The sequence below is a fragment of the Acipenser ruthenus genome, chromosome 16, assembly GCF_902713425.1.
Source record: "Acipenser ruthenus chromosome 16, fAciRut3.2 maternal haplotype, whole genome shotgun sequence".
Lineage (NCBI taxonomy): Eukaryota > Metazoa > Chordata > Actinopteri > Acipenseriformes > Acipenseridae > Acipenser > Acipenser ruthenus.
In genome coordinates this window covers 34,435,447-34,460,362 of record NC_081204.1, presented here as the reverse complement: position 1 = coordinate 34,460,362, position 24,916 = coordinate 34,435,447, and the positions used below count along the sequence as shown (strand labels likewise).

The following is a 24,916-nucleotide window of genomic DNA, read 5'->3' as shown; positions in this document are numbered from 1 at the left end:
TGAGGGTGATTTACTGCAGAGTCAGCAGTCCGATCAACTGGTGGGGCAGCTTCCACTGGAGCAGGTTCTTTGACAGGAGTGTTTATGTGTGCATTCAGAGGAATATGACCCCTGCTCTTCTGTAGTTGTTACAGTGCATATCTGTATGCATGTATGACTAGTCCAGTGCTTAACAAACTGCTGTCTCACTCCTCAGGGCCTGGTCCTGCCTGCTGAGGGGAAGCAGGGAGTCAGATCCTTCTTGAAGGTGACAGACTACTCGTCATCCAGCGATGAAGTGGGGAGCAGCGAAGATGATGACCAGAGCCACAGGAGGTGGGAGACCCTTAGATAAGGAGGGATGGAGAGAGTAGGAGCCTGGGCTGGGCTTTACTTCCCACACTGGTACTGTATGTCATCATACACAGATCTGCAATGCCCGATAACCCACACATACTCTGTGAAGGAGTTGAAGGCTCAAGCTGTTGAAATCCACAGCTGGCCATATATATCCATATATATATATATATATATATATATATATATATATATATATATATATATATATATATATATATATATGTAGGGGGATTAGAAAGTAAGTTTGCCACATCAATGATATGGTGCATTAATGTGGTAACCTTACTTTCTAATCACTCTGTATATATATATATATATATATATATATATATATGTGTGTGTGTGTGTATGTGTATGTGCTATAACTAGCATTGCATGTAAGTGTCTCATGAATACTGAGTTGCTGTGCGGTCTTGTTGCTCATACAGAACGGCGTGGAGTAACGGAGCTCCCAGGGCTCCCTCTGAAGGCGTGCTGCTGCAGCCACATTGCACTTTAAATCAGCAGCAGGTAAGGCACCTCTTTATACATCTCAGTGTTATTTTACAGAAGGGATATGGGGATTTCACATGCTGTTTGCTATTCCTAATAGGGACACTAGAGAGTGCTACATCTGCATGCAAAAGTGATGCCAGTTAGATTCAATTAGGATTCACTGCCATACAGCTGGAAATTGTAACATTATACACTGTCGTAATACAATGGTGTTTTACATTTTTGGCCATGGTTGTAGAAAGACGAGCCAGGATTTTCAGTGACGGGCTAGCTGAGAGAATTTGAATACTGATTTAAATCATCCTAACCCTAACCCTTTACATTGGCCCGTCTTTCTGTATAGGTAAAGAGCATAGCCTGTCTTTCTGAACCATGTCCATTTTTTGTTAGCCATGACGTGCAGATAACGAATATCTCCATCTCACAAGATGTATTGTTATTTCCTTCTGTCACCTGGTAAACGTTTAGAGACTATTTGGCAAAGTCATGCATAACTATTAAACACCCAATTGTGCTAAATTTAAAATAACTAAAAGAAACGTAAGTTCAGTGACAAACATTTCGACTAGAACTCTTTTTCAGTTTCTTTAAATTTTTTTGTTTTAGCAGAATGTAGCTGACCTAAAGCATGTCTGCTCCCAGGGGTCGTTAGGTTTATGCAATCAGAATTACCTTCTGCCTGATCTCCTGCAGAGCTACCCCTCAGAGGCCCCGGGTACACCCGAGAGACACATGCAGGGCCCTCAGCCTCCTCAGAGCACAGCCACGAGCACCCACGTGAGTCTCAATAGAAACAGAGCACAGCCACGAGCACCCACGTGAGTCTCAATAGAAACAGAGCACAGCCACGAGCACCCACGTGAGTCTCAATAGAAACAGAGCACAGCCACGAGCACCCACATGAGTCTCAATAGAAACAGAGCACAGCCACGATCACCCACGTGAGTCTCAATAGAAACAGAGCACAGCCACGAGCACCCAAGTGAGTCTCAATAGAAACAGAGCACAGCCACGAGCACCCACGTGAGTCTCAATAGAAACAGAGCACAGCCACGAGCACCCAAGTGAGTCTCAATAGAAACAGAGCACAGCCACAAGCACCCACGTGAGTCTCAATAGAAACAGAGCACAGCCACGATCACCCACGTGAGTCTCAATAGAAACAGAGCACAGCCACAAGCACCCACGTGAGTCTCAATAGAAACAGAGCACAGCCACGAGCACCCACGTGAGTCTCAATAGAAACAGAGCACAGCCACAAGCACCCACGGGAGTCTCAATAGAAACAGCCTCCTCCAGGTTACAAGTTCATAAATTAAATGTCTGAGTTTATTTATAATTTGGTACATTTATTGGGTGTGTTTTTCCTTTCTGAAAAAATAAAGATTTGTAGTAAATAGCTTTGAGAATGTAGCCTTCTTGTTGAAGCGTTTCTAACAGTGAGAGGCATTGTGCAGGGGGGCGATTCCTCTGGGTAATAATATGTGTGTGTGTGTGTTTCAGAGTCCAGTCAGCTCAGCACCCCAGGGGAAGATCAGCTCCTCTTCCTCCTCTTCTTTCACCTCTGTCATGTCTATCATGTCTCCTCCACAGAGTCCAGTGGGGCACAGTCCCGGGGGTGAGTATTGGCAGCCAGCGACCGCGATCAGAGAGAGACTGACCCACACGCTGGGTCAAGCCATGCTAAGTCACTGCCACAGCTCTCAGCTTGCTGCCCTTCTCCAAGGCCAAGCTGGTGGTTGATCTGTCTTCTACACTAGTGAGTCTGTTCTTAGCTTCATGGTCAGCAGAACCCAGCCTGCTGTCTGACCTGCTTAGTAGACCCTACATTTATTTGTCAACTAACTTTAGAAATGGCAAGATCTAAAAATACAGACATACCTCACCTGACTACCTATCTTATTTCTCTGTGAATGATACTGAGCAAGCGAGCTGTAGGCTTTGCTAGGCATCAGGTTTGAATTCACCAGGACTGAGGGCTGTGACAAATAACCTGAAGGGCATGCCTTCGAGTGAGCGATAAGCAGACCAGTTAGACATTTGAACAGCTCATTGAAAATGATTTGCTTCTGATTCAGTAGTCTCTGGTACCAAAAGCTGATTTTTCACTTCACTGAAACCCAAAGGATTTAGATGTCCATCGTTGGTGCTTGATCTTGCAGTGAAAAGCTTTGCATAGAAGCTCGGTTCTGGGTCTTGGTTGTGGACTTGCTTTGGTGATCCCATCACGCAATCCTAGCATGAGCAACAGGAATGGTAGAATGCACAATAAAATTCCTTTTTTTTACTATATTAAATTATTATTCCAATAAGAAATCGTCTGTCTCTAGATAAAAAGAACATGTTCTATAAAATGGAAAATCTCATATAACATTTCTAATAATTTAATTCTAAAGTGGAGCCTTTCCGAAGACAGAACGCGAGGAAGGGGTCTGTTGTCAACGTGAATCCGACCAACATCCGTCCGCAGAGCGACACCCCTGAGATCCGCAAATACAAGAAGAAATTCAACACCGAGGTCCTGTGTGCTGCTCTGTGGGGTGAGGGCACTCTTTGAGCTTTGCTGGTTCCTTTTCTCTTGAAGAAAAGTAACACTTCTGACCCAGTCGATTAGTCTTTTCACATGAAATAAAGAAAAGCTAGTAAGAAACAACAGGGCATACAGCATTTACTCTAATCTTTAATTTATAAGGAAAAGATCGCCTGTACATTTTACTAAAGTAGTACCGCAGCTGTGATTACTTTACCTGTGTCTGGCTGCAGCCCGGGCTGTGATGACTTTACCTGTGTCTGGCTGCAGCCCGGGCTGTGATGACTTTACCTGTGTCTGGCTGCAGCCCAGGCTGTGATTACCTGTGTCTGGCTGCAGCCCGGCTGTGATTACTTTACCTGTGTCTGGCTGCAGCCCGGGCTGTGATGACTTTACCTGTGTCTGGCTGCAGCCCAGGCTGTGATGACTTTACCTGTGTCTGGCTGCAGCCCAGGCTGTGATTACCTGTGTCTGGCTGCAGCCCGGGCTGTGATGACTTTACCTGTGTCTGGGGTGTATTTTATTAATCTAAAGGGTGGGAGATCTAAATACAGCTGTTTAAATCATTAAAGGAAGGGAACTGTAACAGTGAGGGTGAGTCTCTCCTAAGTGTATGTTTGTCTTGTAAAATGCCAGAATTGTAAATACTGTACCATTTCAAAGCCGGGTGTGTTTGACGAGGTGTGTGTGTGTGTCTGCAGGTGTGAACCTGCTAGTGGGCACGGAGAGCGGGCTGTGGCTGCTGGACCGCAGCGGGCAGGGGAAGGTCTACCCTCTCATCAGCAGGAGGCGCTTCCAGCAGATGGATGTCCTGGAGGGGCTGAACGTGCTCATCACTATATCAGGTGAGTCTGTGCTCAGGGGGCCTGGGAATGGCATTTACTGTTTCTTTAGTTCCAGAGCTTTAGCACAGATTTACTCAACATAACTACGCTTGACAAAACCCGGTCCCTTCCACACAGCCCCATTTCATTTCAGTTCCAGTGCACTGGGTATCTGCACAGATACTCTCCCTCTCTGTGCTGGCATTGTTCCAACAGGCAGAAGCTCTTTCCCCTGATCTCTTATTCTCACGTGCGATCCTCAGGCAAGAAGAATAAGCTGCGGCTGTACTTTCTGTCGTGGCTCCGAAACAAGATCCTGCACAACGACCCTGACATGCGGAAGAGGGAAGGCTGGATCCCAGTGGGGGACCTGGAAGGCTGTGTGCATTACAAAGTGGGTGAGTCCAAACCACCAACCAAGCAACCCCTCACTCTCCTGCAGAAACAAAGAGTGATATTCAACCCTGCAAAGAGGCCTGACTGTCTGTCCCTAGTGAAGGTCCTTTTAAAAGAACACTCCTGACAGAAAGGTTCTCTTTTACTGGGACAGAGCAAGCCCTCGACACAAAACCGTTCTTGAGGTTTATTTCGACTGGCTCTTCGATTAACAGACACAGACAACACGAGCAGCGATCGCAGCCCATTTCGATTTGGCCTAATATTGCAGTGCTGGTGTTAAACTAATACAGCAGTACTTGTATTTGTCTTTGCTTTCTATTGTTTTACACTGTGTTGTGGATTGTGAAGTGCACTGGGAGGGCTGGTCTTGCAGAGCGTTATATCTGTGAAGTATTGCACTGTTGTTCTGATATGTTTTCATGGTTCTGCAGTAGGTTAACAGTCTGTATTGGTTTACACCATTGTGAGGATAATAGTCGTCAAAACATGAGTTTTTAATCTTTTCCCTTGACATTTCTATGGATGCGAGATGCGAGTCATGTCTTTACAATAACACTTGAGTGAGTGTGATTACTGTCACTCCTTCAGATGCCCTGGGTGCTAATCTGAGCACAATATCTGAATTGAAAGTCCAGGGCCAGTAAAGGAAACACGCTGGGTATGCATTGAACGCAGTGCATTAGGTGTCTCTCTTCATTGTCTTTTTACAAGCCAGGAAGGGTCCAGGTTGCCATGGATCTTCTCATTCCCAACGCCTGCTAATCAATACACCAGCTGGGGAATGCAGTCCCAGGCTCTGCCACCAGCAGCTTATTATCCCCTGGATGCATTAGGTCCAGGACACTGGGTATTTAATAACTGTAGGTGGTCCAGAGGCTAAAGAGAAGCTTTATGTGGGCGCTGGTTAATCATTACAGTAATAAACATGCTCTTTTTTCTGCCCTTAGTGAAGTATGAACGAATTAAATTCCTGGTTATCGCCCTGAAGAATTCTGTGCAGGTCTACGCCTGGGCTCCTAAACCCTACCACAAGTTTATGGCTTTTAAGGTGAGTCTTATGCCATCACCATGGTTGTAGATGACACAGCAACCCCCCCCCCCCTAGTAATATACAATCCCTCCCACTCCCCTCCTATCTCCATCCTCCCACTCTGCTTCTACCTCCCTTTCCCCTTTCCCTCCTCTCCCCTCCCCTCCCCTCCACAGCCCCTTTTATCTGCATTTATTTATTCTATAATACATTCTTAATGCATTTTTTAAAGAAAATAAAAAACATTGCCCTTGCAAATGTGGGTTGTCTCGATTTGATCTGCAAAAAATAAAATAAAATAAAAAAAGAGCACCAGCTTCATAAAGGTCACCTTCAGATATAAAAAACATTGGCCTATTTTCTGAAATGTCCTCAGGGGCAAGAGCCACTTTCAGTACAATTTCATTATTTAGTTAGTGTACTCCTGACATACAAGAAAGCTCAGCGTTTTATAAATATTAACAGGTACAGATTGCATCATCATGAAGCAGTGTGGATGCAGGTTTGCATCATCATGAAGCAGTGTGGATGCAGGTTTGCATCATCATGAAGCAGTGTGGATGCAGGTTTGCATCATCATGAAGCAGTGTGGATGCAGGTTTGCATCATCATGAAGCAGTGTGGATGCAGGTTTGCATCATCATGAAGCAGTGTGGATGCAGGTTTGCATCATCATGAAGCAGTGTGGATGCAGGTTTGCATCATCATGAAGCAGTGTGGATGCAGGTTTGCATCATCATGAAGCAGTGTGGATGCAGGTTTGCATCATCATGAAGCAGTGTGGATGCAGGTTTGCATCATCATGAAGCAGTGTGGATGCAGGTTTGCATCATCATGAGGCAGCGTGGATGCAGGTTTGCATCATCATGAAGCAGTGTGGATGCAGGTTTGCATCATCATGAAGCAGTGTGGATGCAGGTTTGCATCATCATGAAGCAGTGTGGATGCAGGTTTGCATCATCATGAAGCAGTGTGGATGCAGGTTTGCATCATCATGAAGCAGTGTGGATGCAGGTTTGCATCATCATGAAGCAGTGTGGATGCAGGTTTGCATCATCATGAAGCAGTGTGGATGCAGGTTTGCATCATCATGAAGCAGTGTGGATGCAGGTTTGCATCATCATGAAGCAGTGTGGATGCAGGTTTGCATCATCATGAAGCAGTGTGGATGCAGGTTTGCATCATCATGAAGCAGTATGGATGCAGGTTTGCATCATCATGAAGCAGTGTGGATGCAGGTTTGCATCATCATGAAGCAGTGTGGATGCAGGTTTGCATCATCATGAAGCAGTGTGGATGCAGGTTTGCATCATCATGAAGCAGTGTGGATGCAGGTTTGCATCATCATGAAGCAGTGTGGATGCAGGTTTGCATCATCATGAAGCAGTATGGATGCAGGTTTGCATCATCATGAGGCAGCGTGGATGCAGGTTTGCATCATCATGAAGCAGCGTGGATGCAGGTTTGCATCATCATGAAGCAGTGTGGATGCAGGTTTGCATCATCATGAAGCAGTGTGGATGCAGGTTTGCATCATCATGAAGCAGTGTGGATGCAGGTTTGCATCATCATGAAGCAGTGTGGATGCAGGTTTGCATCATCATGAAGCAGTGTGGATGCAGGTTTGCATCATCATGAAGCAGTGTGGATGCAGGTTTGCATCATCATGAAGCAGTGTGGATGCAGGTTTGCATCATCATGAAGCAGTGTGGATGCAGGTTTGCATCATCATGAAGCAGTGTGGATGCAGGTTTGCATCATCATGAAGCAGTGCGGATGCAGGATTGCATCATCATGAAGCAGCGTGGATGCAGGTATTAACGCAGTATTTTCATTTTGTGTTGCAGTCCTTTGCATCACTTCCTCACAAGCCATACTCAGTTGACCTGACGGTGGAAAAGGGGCAAAGGTTGAAGGTGATTTACGGCTCTCTGGCTGGGTTTCACGCCATTGATGTGGATTCGGGGACGGTGTACGATCTCTACCTGCCAACGCACGTGAGTCCCACTCCTTCTCTTTAAGCTGGCTTCGGTCAGGGCTTATCTGTCTGTTTTAGTTCACGTAATACCACAAGGGAATGTGTAACGGGCAGTATTGTGTGGTACACTACCATTATAGATTCTGAGATGAGGTTAAAAGCTGTCATACCTACTGCAGTACACAGAGAAACCTGTTCTCAGATTCAGCTCTTCCGTGGGCAACCTGGCACCTGGAAGACCCCAGTCTTTGGAACAGGTGGACTGCATTACTTCAGCCATCGGGGTGCACAGTGCTGTAGCTCGTATTGGGCAGTGTGGGTGGGTAAGCTGCTGTGAGCAAGAGGAGCAAGCCATTCTACTGTACCATTACTCAGAGTCCATCTAATGAGACGCTGTCCACAAGATAAAGATCGTAGATGATTGTGAAGTGCACCACACACACACACACACACACACACACACACACACACATACATGTGCAAAATGTACTGAAAATGCAGGCTTATTTTTCTTGAAATTAGCCTACCATCCTCCACACAGAAGAGATCTATCCAAGTGATATGCCCCAGATAGCAGTGATTGGTTGGCCCATGTCTCTATCCATGTGTGCTAGTTCTCGGCAAGACAGATTGCTCTAAAAATACCGCCCCCCCCCCCCCCCCCCCCCCCCCCCTCCCAGTGCCTCCTCTCCCAGTGTCTCCCTTTAAATAACACGCTTGCTAAAATGAAACACTGTGTGAAACGGGTAGTTTAGTTATTTTAACAGAGTGTGAGAGCTGGCTTTGGCATTGTTCATCTTCAGAGACTAAATCTTTAGTTTAAATCCAACAGCCTCCCCCCCCCCCCCCCCCCCCCCCCCCCCTCTCACACACACTCTCTGTCGCTCTCCTCGCTCCGTTCTTGCTCATGAGAATTCCAAGGCAGCGCATTAAGATCGCTCTCCGGCTCTGGGTACCGGTGTTAATGTTACGGATAGTGGTCGCACAGAAATGGGATGGGATTGTCGGAGTGGATCAGGCATTCAGTTTGGCAAGTAAACGGTTGGGTTGAATTCTTTTAAACTGTTGATACTGCTTTGTCTGCTGTGAGCATGCTTGTCGTCTCCTGTTGGCGGTGTGCATGTGTGTGGGTGGGTGTGAATGGGCGTGGGTGGGTGTGCATGTGTATGGGTGGGTGTGAATGGGTGTGGGTGGGTGTGCATGTGTGTGGGTGGGTGTGAATAGGTGTGGGTGGGTGTGCATGTGTGTGGGTGGGTTTGCACATCCAAAGACAGCAGGGCTCTCTTCAGTTCACCTGAGCAATAGCAGAAACAGGTCTGAATAGGGTTCTTGTTGAGCTCTTTCTGCTGCTTTACAGTGAGACTCGTGCTGCAGTGTTAGATGTTTGATTTCTCTACCCTTGGTGTGCTCCATTTCCCAGCTCATAAGCACACAGTGGAAAATACAGGCAAGTGTGTTGTACTGCTCTAAAGGATAATAATGTTTAGATGTGTTGCAGTTTGGATCCAATGTATAGACCTCAGTGTCTGTGAGAGCACGGTCCCATCAATCAATCAATTCCATGTGCATGCTTTCCTGCGGGCAGCACTGCTGCCGGTTATTTTCTGTTATTTCATGCACAGTATGCAGGCGTGCGCTTTCCATCCATTTCATCTGTTTCAGTGCTTTGCAATGAGCACAGCCACAAAGAGGGTCACCCACGGAGCGCTCTGCAAAAACAACAAACGTGCACAATCATTAGGGCAACGTTGCTGAACAAACTGATTCTGAGAAGCAAGGAAATTCTGGAATGAAAAATAATGACACGGCCTGTTTATTAAAGAAGGGCAGAGATGCATCTCGGCTGGACATCGTCAGGTTGATAATTCTTGTAAACAAACAGCATCCCATTCATCTTCAAGTGTACTGTGCATTGTGGGGTTTTTATTCAATGGTCTTCCTTGGTCTTGACAGATGACAGATACTGTACTAATAATAATAGCAAGGTGGTAAACACACTGGTGTGATTGTTCTCCTGTCTCTGTTTCAGATCCAGGGAAACATTCGCCCTCAAGCCATCATTATTTTGCCCGACAGCGGTGGCATGGAGGTGCTGGTGTGCTATGAGGATGAGGGGGTCTACATTGACACGTACGGGCGCATCACTAAAGAGACTGTGCTGCAGTGGGGAGAGATGCCCGCCTCTGTTGGTATGCATGCATGCATTTTACACTATGTAACTATAGGAGAGTTCTCTTCCAGGCAGGTGGGGGGCGGGGGGGGGGTTGCCCCTATAAAACGAATTTGGAAACCCTTCGAGGGTAAATGAGGAACCCCTCCGATCTGAGGAGCTACTGAGGCAAGTTTCCCCTTCCACCTTTCTAACTGGCTTGTTGCCACTGTGCCCTGTTTCCCTGCAGCCTACCTCCAGTCGAATCAGGTGATGGGCTGGGGGGACAAAGCCATCGAGCTGAGGTCTGTGGAGAACAGCAACCTGGAGGGAGTGTTCCTGCACAAGAAAGCACAGAAGCTGAAATTCCTGTGTGAGAGAAATGACAAGGTGAAAGAGAGTTCGAGGTGGATAGGCCTCTGCAGCCGGCCCTGGGGGATCTTTGTGTTATATATTCAGTGATAGTGCCTGATTGTTATTTATTTATTTTAAAGAATAATGTGTCGGGTTTAGAAAGATCTTTACACATAAATTCAACTCGCTCCATTTTCCAGTTAAATAAATTGATTAATTCTATGTTGTGTGTTTCTTGTTTTGTAACATTACATTTAGATTTTAAAGAGCAGAGCGGTTTTCATGTAAATACCACTAATTCTCATTGCATGAGAAGGTCTATAGATGCCCTCTTCATTTCAGCAGAAATGCAATCTACAGTATGGTCTAGCTTACAGGCATGCTAAATGTCTGTGTGCTTTTTCTTCCATAAGGTGTTCTTTGCTTCTGTCCAGTCTGGAGGAAGCAGCCAGATTTACTTCATGACGCTGGGGCAGAACCCCCTAATGAACTGGTGATTGGAGATGAGCGTGGAGGTGTTGGGATCAGAGATGACAGGAATCTGGGTCGCTGCTGTACAGATCCAGACGCGCACAAACCTCTCTTCATCATGTACTGTGCCAATGTGAACCAGCTCATCTCGAGGAAGCAGTGAAGTGGATACAAGAAAATAGAATATAGTCTTGTTACAAATAAGCACCATTATTATTAAGGTTACACAGCAAAGCAAAATGAAGAGGTCTTGCTGAACACTTTTTAAGGGGTGCATTATTATGAGTTGAATCTTCATTCTTTTCTCTTCAAGATTCACAGTATGGCGTCGGTAGATTTCAACACTGTGCAATAAAACTATATTCAGCATTAAGAATATACACTAGCAGACTAGCAAACTGTAGCTGATAGATGACCATTGAGAATTAAAGAAACAAAGCATTACAACTCAGAAAGTGAAAGTGCTCATCGTTAGTACAGAACACATTGAGAATGAGGCCCTTGTTGTAGCAGAACATACTGTATCTCATGGTGCACACTCAGTTCTGTGGACCTCTGTATTACACTGTTTTTACCCAACATGACGTTGCAGCTAGTATTGCACCAGTAGTCTCATGTTTGCTGATATTTTTATGTCGTTTTGCACTGTTACAATTTACTGTATAATGTGTGTATAAAATGTTTTATAGTAGCAGCGATCAACTGTCCTAATGAATGCAGAGGTTGAGTCTCAAAGCTTTTTACCAAGAATTGTCATCTGCACTTTTATTTCAGAAAGGAAAAAAAACTCAATAATGTTAAGAACCCAGAAATAAACAACTCCCACATATTATTATTATTATTATTATTATTATTATTATTATTATTATTATTATTTAGGAAGTTTTTCTTATGAGTTTTTAAAAAGTGTAATTGCATTTGTTGTTTCAGAAGGAAATGGTGTGAATAACAATTTGAATGCTTTGAGAACCTAGCTCACAAGGAATTATTCAAACAAATTCCCTTTGTAAACGGTATCAAATTTCGATACTAAACAAGGAAATAGAGTTTGAATGTGGCTTAGCAAATTGTAGTTTGCTCTCTGTTTGAATGGTGTAAGTTACAATGTGATGGTTGCAATGTTCTGTGGCATCAGCCACTTAAACAAACGTGTGCTCTCTCACTGCAGCTATTTGGTAAGCAGGCCCCAGTACCACATGCACGTTTGCAGTGTTTTGGTCCACAATGCAAAATGAAGTGTCCAGGAACACGATATCAACTGAGCACACAAGGACACCTGGACCCTACTTCCTGCCTGTGAAAGTATCCCTGGGAAACAATAGAATTATAGGAATTTGTAATTAAGGGGATGGAGATGTTGTTGAAAAGATATTCCTTTTATATTTACCATGTAGTATTTTCATTCAAAAATGAAGTCCCTAGATGAACTAGAAGCCTAGCTGTATCATATTAACATTTCTAATACAGAGAGCAGATGAAATGGGGTGTCCTCTTTAACAATCTACATTTAAAGGTTATGTTTATAAATGTTTTAGCAAAGCAGTGTTCTACTATCATTACACCACAAGGGGGGGCACTACACGTATATGTAACCGAGAAGGGAGCAATAATAAGATGAAAGCTTTCTGGACAGGTGCGCTGTAAGAATATGTGCCATCAATGAGGTGGTTTTAAAATTAGTAGCTATTTCTGCTGTTCCTGGACACTTAGAAAAAAAAAAAGGTATGTTCATATGCTTTAAATTCCAAACAGACTGTGAATAATTATAGATACATCAAAGTGCAGTGAGGCACAAATAGAACACTCCTTCCAAACAGGTTCTGATAAGATTAAGAATTCCAAAATGTAGGATTTTGGAATTCTTAATGCCTCACAATCACAAAGTCTTAGCTATCTGGACATGAAATACACATTATACAAGCCATGTAGGCAATACACACTGTTTATAAATAAGTCCATGTTGACTTAAGAGACTATCACTGTTTGTTAGCTCAGAGATTGACATTTATTATCAGCAATATAAACAAGTAAATGTGTCACACTTGACTAGTATGCGTCTTTAATGGATAGGATGCACTAAGCATTTGATACAGAGCAAAGTTTCAGTTCATGTTTATGTCACAATTGTAAATCACCCTGGATAAGGGCATCTGCTATGAAATAAGTAATAATAATAATAATAATAATAATAATAATAATAATAATAATAATAATAATGTCAGCTAAGAACCCCTAAGAACCCAGTTCCCTAACATTTTACAAAAATACAAATAAAAAAATGTTACTGAACTGATGAAGACTGATCCAGGTTGAATTCTGTAGTTCATATTCACTGATCCAGGTTGAATTCTGTAGTTCATATTCACTGATCCAGGTTGAATTCTGTAGTTCATATTCACTGATCCAACTTACAATTGTTACAAGATATCACATTATTTTTACATACAATTACATTATTTTTTTACACATTATTTTTACATACAATTACCCATTTATACAGTTGGGTTTTTACTGGAGCAATCTAGGTAAAGCACCTTGCTCAAGGGTACAGCAGCAGTGTCCCCACTTGGGATTGAACCCACGACCCTCCGGTCCAGAGTCCAGAGCCCTGACCACTACTCCACACGGCTGCCCTGGATTCTGGGGATAAGAGGAGAGTTTAAACACGATCTGCTGTGTAATAGCAACTGAATATCTGACAGCCATCACGTTTAGAAAGAACTCAAAAAAACAAGTGGAGTTGCTGTGTTTGTCTGTACGGTGAATGTGACTGTGAAAGGGATTAGGACGTGGATGTTGAAAAGAGGCAGGTTTAGTGACAGAGAGAGCAGATATTATACTAATTGATTCTACAGTAACAATACATGTATAAAAAGGGCATTTAATTCAAAGGTGTGGGCCTACATGCAATATTAACAATATTTGAACATGTTATTAACTATACTTAAGGACTGTTTTAAGGATGTTCTTTAAGAACCATGCTTTGTTTATAAATAGCTAAACAGTGCTTTGAAAAACGTAGCCAGGTGAATGCATGGAAGTACTATAGAAATGTTAAGGGTCGTAGTATGTTTCTTTAGAGCACTGGTTCTTAAATCAGGGGTGGGGACCCACTGGGATAGGTTACAGGGGGAGGGGGGTCCAGCCAGACCACAGTAACTTTAAAGGGGTCCCTTTAAAGGGAAGGTTTTTTTAGTATTGATCACCCGTGAATGATCACATAGCTGGTACTCTTTGAGAACTTTGAACAAGCCATGGAGTTTTGTAAACATTTATTGCAAGGTTTTTGTACAAAATGTATTTCAAAATATGTTATTTCTTGGATTCATTTACCCCCCTAAAGGACCCCTGAACACTAACTAAAGTGTTTGACTTGTGTCAATTGTATCTGTCAAAAAGCAGCAAAATATTCTCTTCAGTGTGTGTGTGTGTGTGTGTGTGTGTGTGTGTGTGTGTGTGTGTGTGTGTGTGTGTGTGTGTGTGTGTGTGTGTGCTTGAGCTTGTTTTAACACATCATCAAATATTGGGAAAACCTCAGTAAATATATTTGACACCCACATATTTCATTGTTTTCCAATAATCCAGCGCCTGTGTATTCAATAGTCAATTGATATGTGTGTTTAGTTTTAAATTAATTTGTAATACTCTTAATAAACCAAAAAAGAAACCGCTGTTAATTAAGTTATCTGGATACTGTATCACCAAAAATAAGCTCCAACTGTGTGCCACCTAGCGGTTCGTTGATGGTAAAGCGTTTTAAATTTCTGTCGGCAGAACGGTAATTTTTACTTCCACGCACCCTCCCTTTAACTCAGCAATTTTCAAATCTTCCGCCATCCCGACGCAGCAACAGTAGGTTACTCGTCATCATAAACAAAACAACAACAATGGAGAAAAGGATATCCTAGTGAAATGTACAAAAGAAAGAAACAGACAAAAATCTAATCAGATTCCGCGCGAAGCAGGAAGTACATGGGTAAACTTGCATGACAAACTTTATAATGTGGTGGATGACACTGACTAATCGACTTTGAAAAACAACGTTTGTTGGCGTGGTATTTGTTAAAGTTGGTTTGACTTTCTGCAGTACCCGTGACGGCGGTTGAATGGCTTTGATTCTGTTTTTGTTTTTTTTAAATGTTTATCGTCCCATTTACATTACATTACCCGCTGTGAACATTTTAACAATGTGATCTAAGCCTAAACGGTCCCCTGCACGACATGCATTCAGCGTACACATTTTTAAAACCCTGCAGCGCTGCTAACTTTGTTGCAGACAGTATTTCTTTTCGGCGATAAACTTGCAGAATTCAGTTGGGAGCTATTGCTGTGCACCTTATCAGTCTGCAAGTATGGCAGCCTCTTTGAAGCAGACGACATCAGAGATAGCTACTGCTTTTGACAAACTTTTATCCTCGAGTACGCTGAGGCTGAGAACCCACGACGCGGGGTGTGTGAGCGTTGTGGCCGTTGAGAGGTATGTGGCCGTACCAGGGCCGAGTGTGAATAAACCGACCACCACCTGCTACTACAGTTACGACGTGACCGTAACTGATGGCGTGTACCGGGCCAAGTGTCAGCTGGCACCCGAACTCAACTCGCTGGTGCACAAGTGCGTCCTGCGGACTGGGGTGGAAATCAGAATCGTCCAGTGCTCTTTCCTATACAACGAGAAGTGCCTGCGCCCGGGCTGCGTCTTAATAGAGGGCATAGAGTTCGGGAGTGAGCGCTCGCCTCTTCTCCAAACACTGACCCAAGAGGATGTGGGGAGCCTCCCCTTCTTTACAAGCAGGGTGAGGAATGTGTTAGCCCACAGCGACGGACCTCTCAAGGTGGAGAAGAAACATTACTTACCGCTTTGGAACAACGACGATCCCTACGGAGTGTTATGGAAATGTGACATCGCACCTCCAAGCAATGGCCAGGCACTTGAGTGTAACTGTAAGTGGACTTGTTATTCTCTGGCGGGATTACTAGCAGTAGATGCGTTTAGTTGTGTTAGGGACGCCGTTAGGAAAAAAGTTGGACTAAGTCTAACCAGACACACGTTTCTGTAGCCGGCAGGTTAGTTACAAGTAGAGTGTGCGTGTTTTAACAGTTAATAAATTCTAGGTTTATATGTTAAGAACTTTGTTGTGAAAAACGTTAATTACAGACTTTTTTTTTGAGAAAGCATATACCTATACAGTATACTGAAAAGTACATGAACACATATTTGGGAGTGGATGGGTTTACATCTTATATATATATAATGTGTGTGTGTGTGATTAGAAGTACAGAGGCCCCGTTCAGGACGAGCACATGTGTTTATTTCCCAGGCCCCGCTTTGTGATGTGTAAAGCGATGTATTATAAAGCTGAGTGGGTGTGTTCTCTCTCAGTGTCCAGGGGCATTCACTTGTGCGACTTGGAGTTGTTCTGGGGATGCACGTCAAGGTTTCCACCTGTGCTCGTCAGGGTCATGTACAAGTCCAGACTGAGATTCTTCGGGAAACCTGACGGGAGGATTGACATTCCTTACCAGGTAAGACGCTTGTTAGAGGCTCACCCTATTCTACAGAAAACATTGTCTGTCCTTGCTTGCATTTTACATGTCATTTTGGAACGTGCCTATATTTCAAAGACCATACTATATATAGATTTAAAATATGTGCATGTCCTGAATTATCTGAATAATAAAGCTGTCTGCCCTGTGCTAGGTACCATTTGTTAAATAGATTTCCTCAGGTTTGCAGCTCTGTTGCTTGTTGAGGGAGCAGGTCGTGTGCTCTGTGTTCCAGGCGTACTTTGAGGTTGCAGACTGCACAGGCCTGATGTCCATGGTGCTGTGGAACGGAATGTGTCCGGAGTGGTACCAAAAGCTGCACGTGGGCACTGTGATCCTGGTCGAGAACTACGCCATGAAACAGGCCTTTGGGTCGAGGACACAGCCCACCCCAGCAGACCCCAGCATGACCGTGCTCAGATCAACAGGTACTGTACCCTCCTCACTCTCCCCTTCCTGTCCCTCTCGTTGGCTTGCACTGAGTGCAGTGCATGCAGGTTGAAGCTTGAGAAGCTGTTTTAAGAAATAGGAAAGCTCTCCCTTCAGAAATGTTGTTTCCAAAGTAGAGATAAATAGGGGGTTGAAAATTCAGTCAATGTTTCTGTTTTTAATACCCGGTATTTACAGAGCCAGACGGACAGCTGCTCTGCCTGTCTGACATCATTGTCGTTCAAAACAAGTAAAGGCTGTGTGGATGTACTAAGTTAACTCAAAATCTGATATTTGAATACTGTATGACTAGAATGTATAAGAGTTCTGTGTTCAGGTTGTTTTGTGAATGAATTCTTAAACCCACGATCGCACTCTTTCGTAGAAATCAGTGTGAATACACTGGCTCCCGCAGGTAAAATCACCATAATCCCACAGGAGGCTGTGAAACCCGAATGGAAATTACCAGATATCACCTACAAGTTTGTCACCAGGTATTGCATTTTGTGGTTCGTTCCTTTAAAACATTAAACGTGCATTTCGGTGTAGAAGATCTGTTTAGGAGCATGCTCCATTTTCCTCTTGCAGGTGTCAACTGGACAATCTCTCTCCAGGAGACACCTGTGATGTCATTGGCCTGGTGACCTTCGTGGGGAGATGTGAGCGAATCAAAAAGAAAGGTCAGCACGTTTATTGCAGTTGAACTTGAAATGATGTTGTTAGTGTTGCAGAGAACATTAAGCAGACAGGAAGGAGACAGGTGTCAACTGGACAGTCTCTCTCCAGGAGACACCTGTGACATCATTGGCCTGGTGACCTTCGTGGGGAGATGTGAGCGATTAAAAAGAGTCTTGTGTGTTTACATTAAGCTCCACGCAATATGAAGCATGTCATCTGCATGTAACTACAGAGGCAGCTACAGTATGAAAGAGGCAAGCAAGAAGGTGTGGCTCAGCTGGGTCTCGGCACACTGGCAGCACAGAATGTTCTTGAGCTTCCATTATTGATCTTGCAGATTAATGCCTCAAACTGCAACCAGGACTTGAACTAGGGGTTAGGTTTATCTAGTCATTTTAACTGTTAGTGTGAGGGACACACCATGAAAAACAAAGTCATTCGGAAGGGTCATTTAAAACATTTCAAAATACTAAAATAAACTTTGTAAAGTTCAATGAAAAAAGGTTTCGATCCCCAGTGTCTGCTTCTCAGTAATATGTTTCACATGCTGTAGTCATATCCCAATTCACTGAACCCTATCCTCTTCTGTACACACAATATTTATGCAAGCTGGTTAGAAACAGAAGCAATCAATATGGAGCAGATGTTACTGACAGGGAAAACATACACTTTATCAATATGTGAACCACACTGTTTTACATATTATTATTATTATTATTATTTGTTTATTTATTTAGCAGACACCTTTATCCAAGGTGACTTACAGAGACTAGGGTGTGTGAACTATGCATCAGCTGCAGAGTCACTTACAATTACATCTCACCCGAAAGATGGAGCACAAGGAGGTTAAGTGACTTGAGGATACTTACATTGTCATGGATACTTACATTGTCATGCTTGTCTTTTTATACGTTTGTTCAGATGAAGCTGAACGTTACTGGACATACCGCTGGGTCCATATTGTGGATGATACGACAGAGCAGCCGTTTATACTGGAGATTTTCGCCTCGTCACAGCCTGAAGCTTTTAGTAATATTTACCCAAGTAAATGATTTTTTTTCCTCCTTTGCTAAAGAAGCATAAGCATAAAGGATGCATCATGAAAATTATTCCACAAATGAGGAGCTTTAATAACTGTACAGTAGGATAGATTCTAAAATCAGCAGCACTGGATATGAAAAATAGTTAGTCTGCTCACTGAAGCAATAGATTGAGTGCTAATGAGCAGTGCTGTGATGCAGCACTCTAAAAGGGTGCTGTCTTTAGCTTTTAAACAGGTGAGATAAAGAGATCATGTAAAGTAAGGGGGGGATGCACCCTGCTTTATCAATCAGTCACTAATGAGATGAAAATGAGTGTGATGAAACACATGTGAATATACTGCAGCTTCATGCTGGACAGAAGTAGGTTAGCATTTCTTTATAACCCCTGTGCTAGGAATGCATGCTGCAGTGTTAGACCTGTAGAACTGTCTTTCTCTCCGTGTCACCCCGACAGTGTCATACCTAGTCTGCACACAGATGAGGGTGGTTGGGGAAGCTCGTGGCCATACTATGAACTACCTCACGTCTTCCAATGAGTCCCAGGTATATTGTGCAGGTAAGTTTAGGACACAGTGTATTTTCAGTTGATTTGTATCTCTGTAATTTAAGAGCTGTGTTTTATATGAAAGATGTACCAGTGTTGCATGTAAAACCTTCGTTTAGATGGAGAGGGAGGTACGTGCAGTATTATATGCTGTAGAAGCTAGTAGCTTGTCCCATCACTACAGGATATCACAGGGGCCAGCCATACGTCTCCCATCCCAGAGTGAAGAGCTTTATCAAGTGGACTAAAACCCTAAGCGAGGAAGCCCTGCTGCGGAAGACTGTGATCGGAGGATACTACCGCTTCCCCCATTCTCCGGACACGTTTACACCAAGCAGTGACGACAGCGAAGGTGAGAGCTTTCCCAACTCCAGGGATGGAAACAAGACTCCTGTTACACAGCAGTATCTCCCATTCCAGGTTGATACGAGCTTGATTAGCCTAGAGAATTATGCAAATTACTCGAGTAAACAACATTGTCAGAGAACCCCAGCCTTCCCTTTTCCTTTCCCTGCATTATTACATCCTTGCCTATGAAGTTCTGTTTGCTCACACAGCTCCGTCCCTGACCTCTACCAGTGAGCTGCAGCAGGAGATGGAGGAGCTGCATTACCGGGAGCACCGGTGTCTCGCAGTGCAGGGCTTCATCGCTGCTGTGCGCTACGTGGCCTGGCCAGCAGCACGGGGGGCGTCCAGGGGGCAGCCCGAGCAGGTGGGTGAGGAGCAGCCAAACAGTCTGCAGCGTGAGATGAGTTTCAGACGCAGTGCCTTAGACCATGATGTTATGGTTTCTTCATGGTACTCCCCTACCAGCAGTGCAGCACCTTACAGACATGCAGTCACTTTATAGGCTTTTTACTGGGGAGACGGGATGCATCTTCATTCCCTGTCTGTCACACTCTGCGTGGTGAACACGGCTATGTATAACCTGACACTGCTGATTTTTAAGCAGATGTATTTAAAGGTGGATTCATGTATTCCTCAGGTATGAGGACCCTCTGTATGTGTTTGCAATGCTGTATTGTTTTTTAAATCTTGTCCTTGTAAATGTGGTGTGGACACCCAACACGTGAGCTTATCTCAAATTGTTTGTTTCTGGTTCAGCCTGTGCCAGCGGCAGCGTCCTCCTCTGAAACCCAGGAGCTCCGAGACCAGGCTCACCAAGGAGCCCCAGCGGCCTGGGCAGGAGCTAGCACCCCGCTGTCTGAATCAGGGGAGCAGAATAACCGCACCACGGGCACTGCAGCGAAACGAAGCAGGTGCCCCTACAACTTAAGGTAGTTTTTCTTTGACTTGCTTTTTTTTTTTTTTTTTTTTTGGATTAAGAAACAGAAGGCGGCTTTTTGCAATAAAAATGTTGACTCGACTTGGGACACTTTTTAAGTAAGAAGATGTCTATGCATTGCATGTGAAATAAATTCCTTCTTTCTTGGTTTCAGGGTGACCAAGCGCCGGTATTGCACAGGAGCCGCCAGTCAAACACGAAGGTTCAAAAAGCCATTTACAATATTACATATATGCAACTAACCCTGTGAATAAGAAGCATTGGATAAGCCTGTTGAATAACTCTTGGTCTGTTATCTCATGTGGTCACAATATTGATAACCAGATAACAGATCAGGTATGGAGCAGGGTTTTGAAACATGTCATCAGTCCTGTAGTTTCTCTGATTTTTCTATTGGAAGAGAAGGTTGAAAACAAACCTAAAAAAATAAACTTTCAGGAGACTGCACTCCCCTCTAATGTAGCACGACATTAGCTTTCACATGGACGAGGAAGATCTCTGCTCATCGCTGTTATTTTCCATGAACACTGCACAGTAGTAAAGCAATAAAAAAAGAAGCCATGTACTTATATGGAGTCATAAATGTGCTCAGTAAAACAGACGAGTGAATCAGCAGTATTTACAGGGTTAGTGTGATAAGGTGGATGGTTCTGTATTTATGACCATGTATACACAGCAGCACTTAGAAAACAGGTCAACCGAGAACCAGCATCTGATTCCTGCTGATACCTGGTTCCCCCTTGTAAAGAGCTTGAATACTGGCTGGAGTAAAAATAGCAAGTTTTGGACACTTCGTTTTAATTTGTTTTTTCACAAATCTTTTCAGAGTCACTAAATCGGAACAGGATGCTCCTACAGATGAGAAGACAGTTCAGGCTGACCCAAGGAAGAGGAGCCGCCCACAGCAGGATGACTCCGAGCAGCCTGACCCAGGTACTGGGATTAATCTTCTTGTGGATTCGTTTAAACTCTGTATTCAAAATGACATTCAACTCAGTCATCTGAGACAACACTTGCTATTTAATCTTGGTCTCCACACTGAAAGAAAAAAGATAATGCAGCTTTGGAGAGAGCCCAGCGATGAGTTGGATGTGGGTTACGTGGGATATGTTGAGCCAAACTATTTAGCCTAGAAAATAGAAGGGTTCAACAAAGTCAACACCAGTCCCAATTTTAAGCTCAGCACAGAAAGCAGGGCAAGAGAACGCACCAGGGAGTTGAGTTGAGTAGAGACAGATTGAGGACAGAGGGCTTCTGCTGATTCATTGCAGTCCTTTGAGAGCCGTAATGTCCTGGGGTCATTTGTGGGGGTGTAATGATACAATATTGTCATGATGCGATACAGTACGTTTCATGATGTGCAGGTCGCGATACGATTTGATTGCGATACCTGCGATGGTCCTGATGAGCTACTTGCATAATGCATAATAAGATCAAATGATCAGTTAATGACTGACTAGTGTGGGAAAAGACAAAAATTCAATGAGTTAGGGAGAGTATTCATACCAACTACAAAACACACTGATTCTTCGTTCAGAAGCCACTTGGTGAACTATAATGAGCTCTGTTGTGATACGATCTGTTATGTAAAGAAAGGATCGCGATTCATCCGTATGCAATGAATCATTACACCTCTAATCAGCTGGATTAGTAACCCAACTCAGACCGATGGTCGAATAGCCTCCTGTATTCGTATGTAATTGTGTGCTCTCTGTTGAAGTTAGTCCTGGCCACTGAATGTATTTTGTTTGCAGCAGATTGCCAGAGCAGCAGTGACACGCTTGCGGTGGTGACTCTGGAGGAAGTACCCAGCCCCTCCTGGGAGTGTGGAGTCTGGTCAGCTGTGCAGCAGCACCTGTCTGTGCACCTCAATCACAGCCTGCACTCTGCAAGCGTTCCTCGCAAGTTTGACTACAAGCGCAGAGAGTTTCTAATGCAGCAGCATAACCTTCACCCAGCCAAGTGGCAGCCGCCTCCAGCAGCTGCCACAGCTTGTGATATAGAAGAGTTCATCCCTGTTTGCAACCATGGATACTACGTAGTGACAATAATGGGTAGGTAGCAGACCAGGGCTGGGCTGTATTATATTACGATTGCAGCAGGATTGTTTGCTGGAATTGCAATTACAATTACAGTGCTGTTTTGTTCAGTTACAGTACGTTAAAATTGTGCTGCAGTAAAAAGACATTCAGTAGAAGAAAGGGGAGAGGTGGGGAGACAGCGATCATATTGAAGTGATAATAAGAGGATCTTAAATCCTTGGTTAGCAGCCCTAAAGGAGGTCTTGTTATTTATATAGCTTCAGGAGGTCCCAGTTTCCTTGGGCGCTTTCTTTCAAACAGGACCCCATGTGTCACAATTGTTTTGACTTGCATTATGTTTGAACTTTGCGAGTCATGAAACCTGTTGGAATATTTATTATAACAACACACGTCTCTGTGAGTGTAGCTACTGGATCTTCCAGAGATGACTGGAATCGTATGTGTGTGACACGGTCACTGTGAATCGTGTGTGTGTGTGACACGGTCACTGTGAATCGTGTGTGTGTGTGACACGGTCACTGTGAATCGTGTGTGTGTGTGTGACACTGTTACTGTGAATCGTGTGTGTGTGTGACACGGTCACTGAATCGTGTGTGTGTGTGTGTGACACGGTCACTGAATCGTGTGTGTGTGACACGGTCACTGAATCGTGTGTGTGTGTGACACGGTCACTGTGAATCGTGTGTGTGTGTGACACGGTCACTGTGAATCGTGTGTGTGTGTGTGTGTGACACTGTCACTGTGAATCGTGTGTGTGTGTGACACTGTCACTGTGAATCGTGTGTGTGACACTGTCACTGTGAATCGTGTGTGTGTGTGACACGGTCACTGTGAATCATGTGTGTGTGTGTGTGTGACACTGTCACTGTGAATCGTGTGTGTGTGACACTGTCACTGTGAATCGTGTGTGTGTGTGACACTCACTGTGAATCGTGTGTGTGTGACACGGTCACTGTGAATCGTGTGTGTGTGTGTGTGTGTGTGTGTGTGACACGGTCACTGAATCGTGTGTGTGTGACACTGTTACTGTGAATCGTGTGTGTGTGACACTGTCACTGTGAATCGTGTATGTGACACGGTCACTGTGAATCGTGTGTGTGTGTGTGTGTGTTCACTGTAGAATGTTCACTCTTGACCCCGCTCCACCCTTTCTTTCTTCTCTCCCAATGTATTACATAAGTGTTCTTTGTCAGAACGTTGTGTTCTAAACGAGGGCACAGTGACTGGAATGCTGTTCTCCCACTTCTCTCTTGCTCTTTCAGGAGTAAACCAGCAGGTGGCCGTAGACGCTGTGTTCCTGCCTGTGATGTCTCCTGATGATCCCAGGAGGGTGGGTCGGCCCCAGGCACCCCATGACAACACGCTGCTCTCCTGCCTGACAGAGGGGTTTGTCTCCCCGGAGAGCACAGGCACCGCAGGCTGGGGTGGGGCTCGGCAAAGCTTCCCCTCTCCAGGTAAGAGCCTGGGCAGGGCTTCTGCAACTGTAGTCGGTGGAAATGTGAGAGGTGCCACAAAATTATTGAGACTAATCCTCTAAATATTTCAATCCAAAGCAGCCATCCTCACTCCTCCAGTAGAGTCTGTGCACAGTGCAATATTACAATTCCATGTACAGCGTTCAGTAGAGTCTGTGCACAGTGCAATATTACAATTCCATGTACAGCGTTCAGTACAGTCTGTGCACAGTGCAATATTACAATTCCATGTACAGCGTTCAGTACAGTCTGTGCACAGTGCAATATTACAATTCCATGTACAGCGTTTTGTTCAGTTTTGTAAGGTTTAGTTGCCATTTCCAGGTGGGTATCTATGGATGAGCGAATATCCTCTCTACCCAGCTCTTAGTGACGTGTAGTGGACAGAGATCTGCGTTGAGAGAGATCAAATCAATTTATGAATCCCATCTTTTGAGTTACGCTGCTGAAATAGGAAGAATGCTGAGTGCTAGTTTCGATTGCAGACCTGGGTCATGCTTGTGTTTCCTTCAGGTGCGATCATGCAGACGGCAGGGAGCCTGGACAGAGTGCAAGTCATCTGCCTTCTAGACCTTTACCAACTCGGAGGAGGCCAGGTGGAGGTTTTTCTCAACAAACTCTACAGGCTAACTGATATTGCAGTGAAGGTTTAAGAAGCGATTTTCCACAAGGATATGAAACTTCTTTACGAGAATCGACTGGCCAGTGTGTGTCACTGTGTCCGAACACGGTTAAGAACAGCACGTTTCTTTGTTCCATCTGCTTTCGGCAGCTCCCAGACAAGTATGTCATGAATGTTTGGTACAGTATTTCTGCTGTTCTTTTGTTTTTCAATCAGTATTCACAGTGTTTTTGTTGTGAGTGAGCCTGTTGGGTTTTCTTTTTGTATTTATTTTCATTTCTTTTATATATAGCTCTAGTTTTGTAACACTGACAGTGTACTTGAATGACATTAAAAGTGATGCACTAGTATAAAAAGCTTTAAAAAAAAAAAAAAAACTGTAATTGAAATGTAATTGAAATGTATAAATACATCCCATCTGTGTTCTGCAGTTTCACTGGAAAGCTGACGTAAAGCTATTTTTGAATTCTCTCTCTCTAGATGCAGATATAGACATAGATGTACATGTGTGTATATACAGGGTGTTTAGAAAGTAAGTTTACCACATCAGTGATATGGTGCATTGATGTGGTAAACTTACTTTCTAAACACCCAAATCTCCAGGTAGAAGAATGCCAGCATGACAGGGGAGTGGAAGGTTCATTAGAACTGACCAGTGGGTATGAGCCACAGAATCCAATGCAAC

At 44.0% G+C, this 24,916-nt stretch overlaps 2 protein-coding genes across 8 annotated transcripts in view; both read left to right on the top strand.

The window, feature by feature from the left end:
• Positions 1–11,401, top strand: part of LOC117412303 (mitogen-activated protein kinase kinase kinase kinase 4-like) — a 38,691-nt gene extending 27,290 nt beyond the window's left edge. For 2 of the 6 annotated variants that reach the window (XM_034020546.3, XM_034020551.3), the window contains 12 exons: positions 197–315; positions 768–849; positions 1,441–1,611; positions 2,338–2,452; positions 3,231–3,374; positions 4,066–4,209; positions 4,452–4,586; positions 5,535–5,635; positions 7,465–7,614; positions 9,625–9,784; positions 9,995–10,134; positions 10,512–11,401. In XM_034020546.3, the coding sequence (XP_033876437.2) occupies positions 197–315; positions 768–849; positions 1,441–1,611; positions 2,338–2,452; positions 3,231–3,374; positions 4,066–4,209; positions 4,452–4,586; positions 5,535–5,635; positions 7,465–7,614; positions 9,625–9,784; positions 9,995–10,134; positions 10,512–10,595 (1,545 nt within the window). In that variant the 3' untranslated portion in view covers positions 10,596–11,401. The remainder of the gene's footprint in view (positions 1–196; positions 316–767; positions 850–1,440; positions 1,612–2,337; positions 2,453–3,230; positions 3,375–4,065; positions 4,210–4,451; positions 4,587–5,534; positions 5,636–7,464; positions 7,615–9,624; positions 9,785–9,994; positions 10,135–10,511) is intronic. The other 4 variants (XM_034020548.3, XM_034020547.3, XM_034020549.3 and 1 more) reach the window with 4 other exon arrangements.
• A 2,978-nt stretch (positions 11,402–14,379) lies between these two features.
• On the top strand, positions 14,380–24,685 carry LOC117411911 (RPA-related protein RADX-like). 2 transcript variants are annotated; one of them, XM_058989564.1, is made up of 15 exons: positions 14,380–15,510; positions 15,950–16,092; positions 16,349–16,541; positions 16,928–17,036; positions 17,131–17,222; positions 18,142–18,264; positions 18,718–18,819; positions 18,992–19,159; positions 19,365–19,519; positions 19,912–20,084; positions 20,247–20,294; positions 20,919–21,025; positions 21,850–22,146; positions 23,397–23,588; positions 24,123–24,685. In XM_058989564.1, exons 1-15 carry the CDS (start codon positions 14,922–14,924, stop codon positions 24,260–24,262), a joined length of 2,631 nt encoding a protein of 876 aa, XP_058845547.1. In that variant the 5' UTR covers positions 14,380–14,921; the 3' UTR covers positions 24,263–24,685. The 2 variants fall into 2 exon arrangements, with proteins under 2 accessions (XP_058845547.1, XP_058845546.1); XM_058989563.1 differs by having other exon boundaries at positions 21,847–22,146.
• The last annotated feature ends 231 nt before the right edge of the window (positions 24,686–24,916 follow it).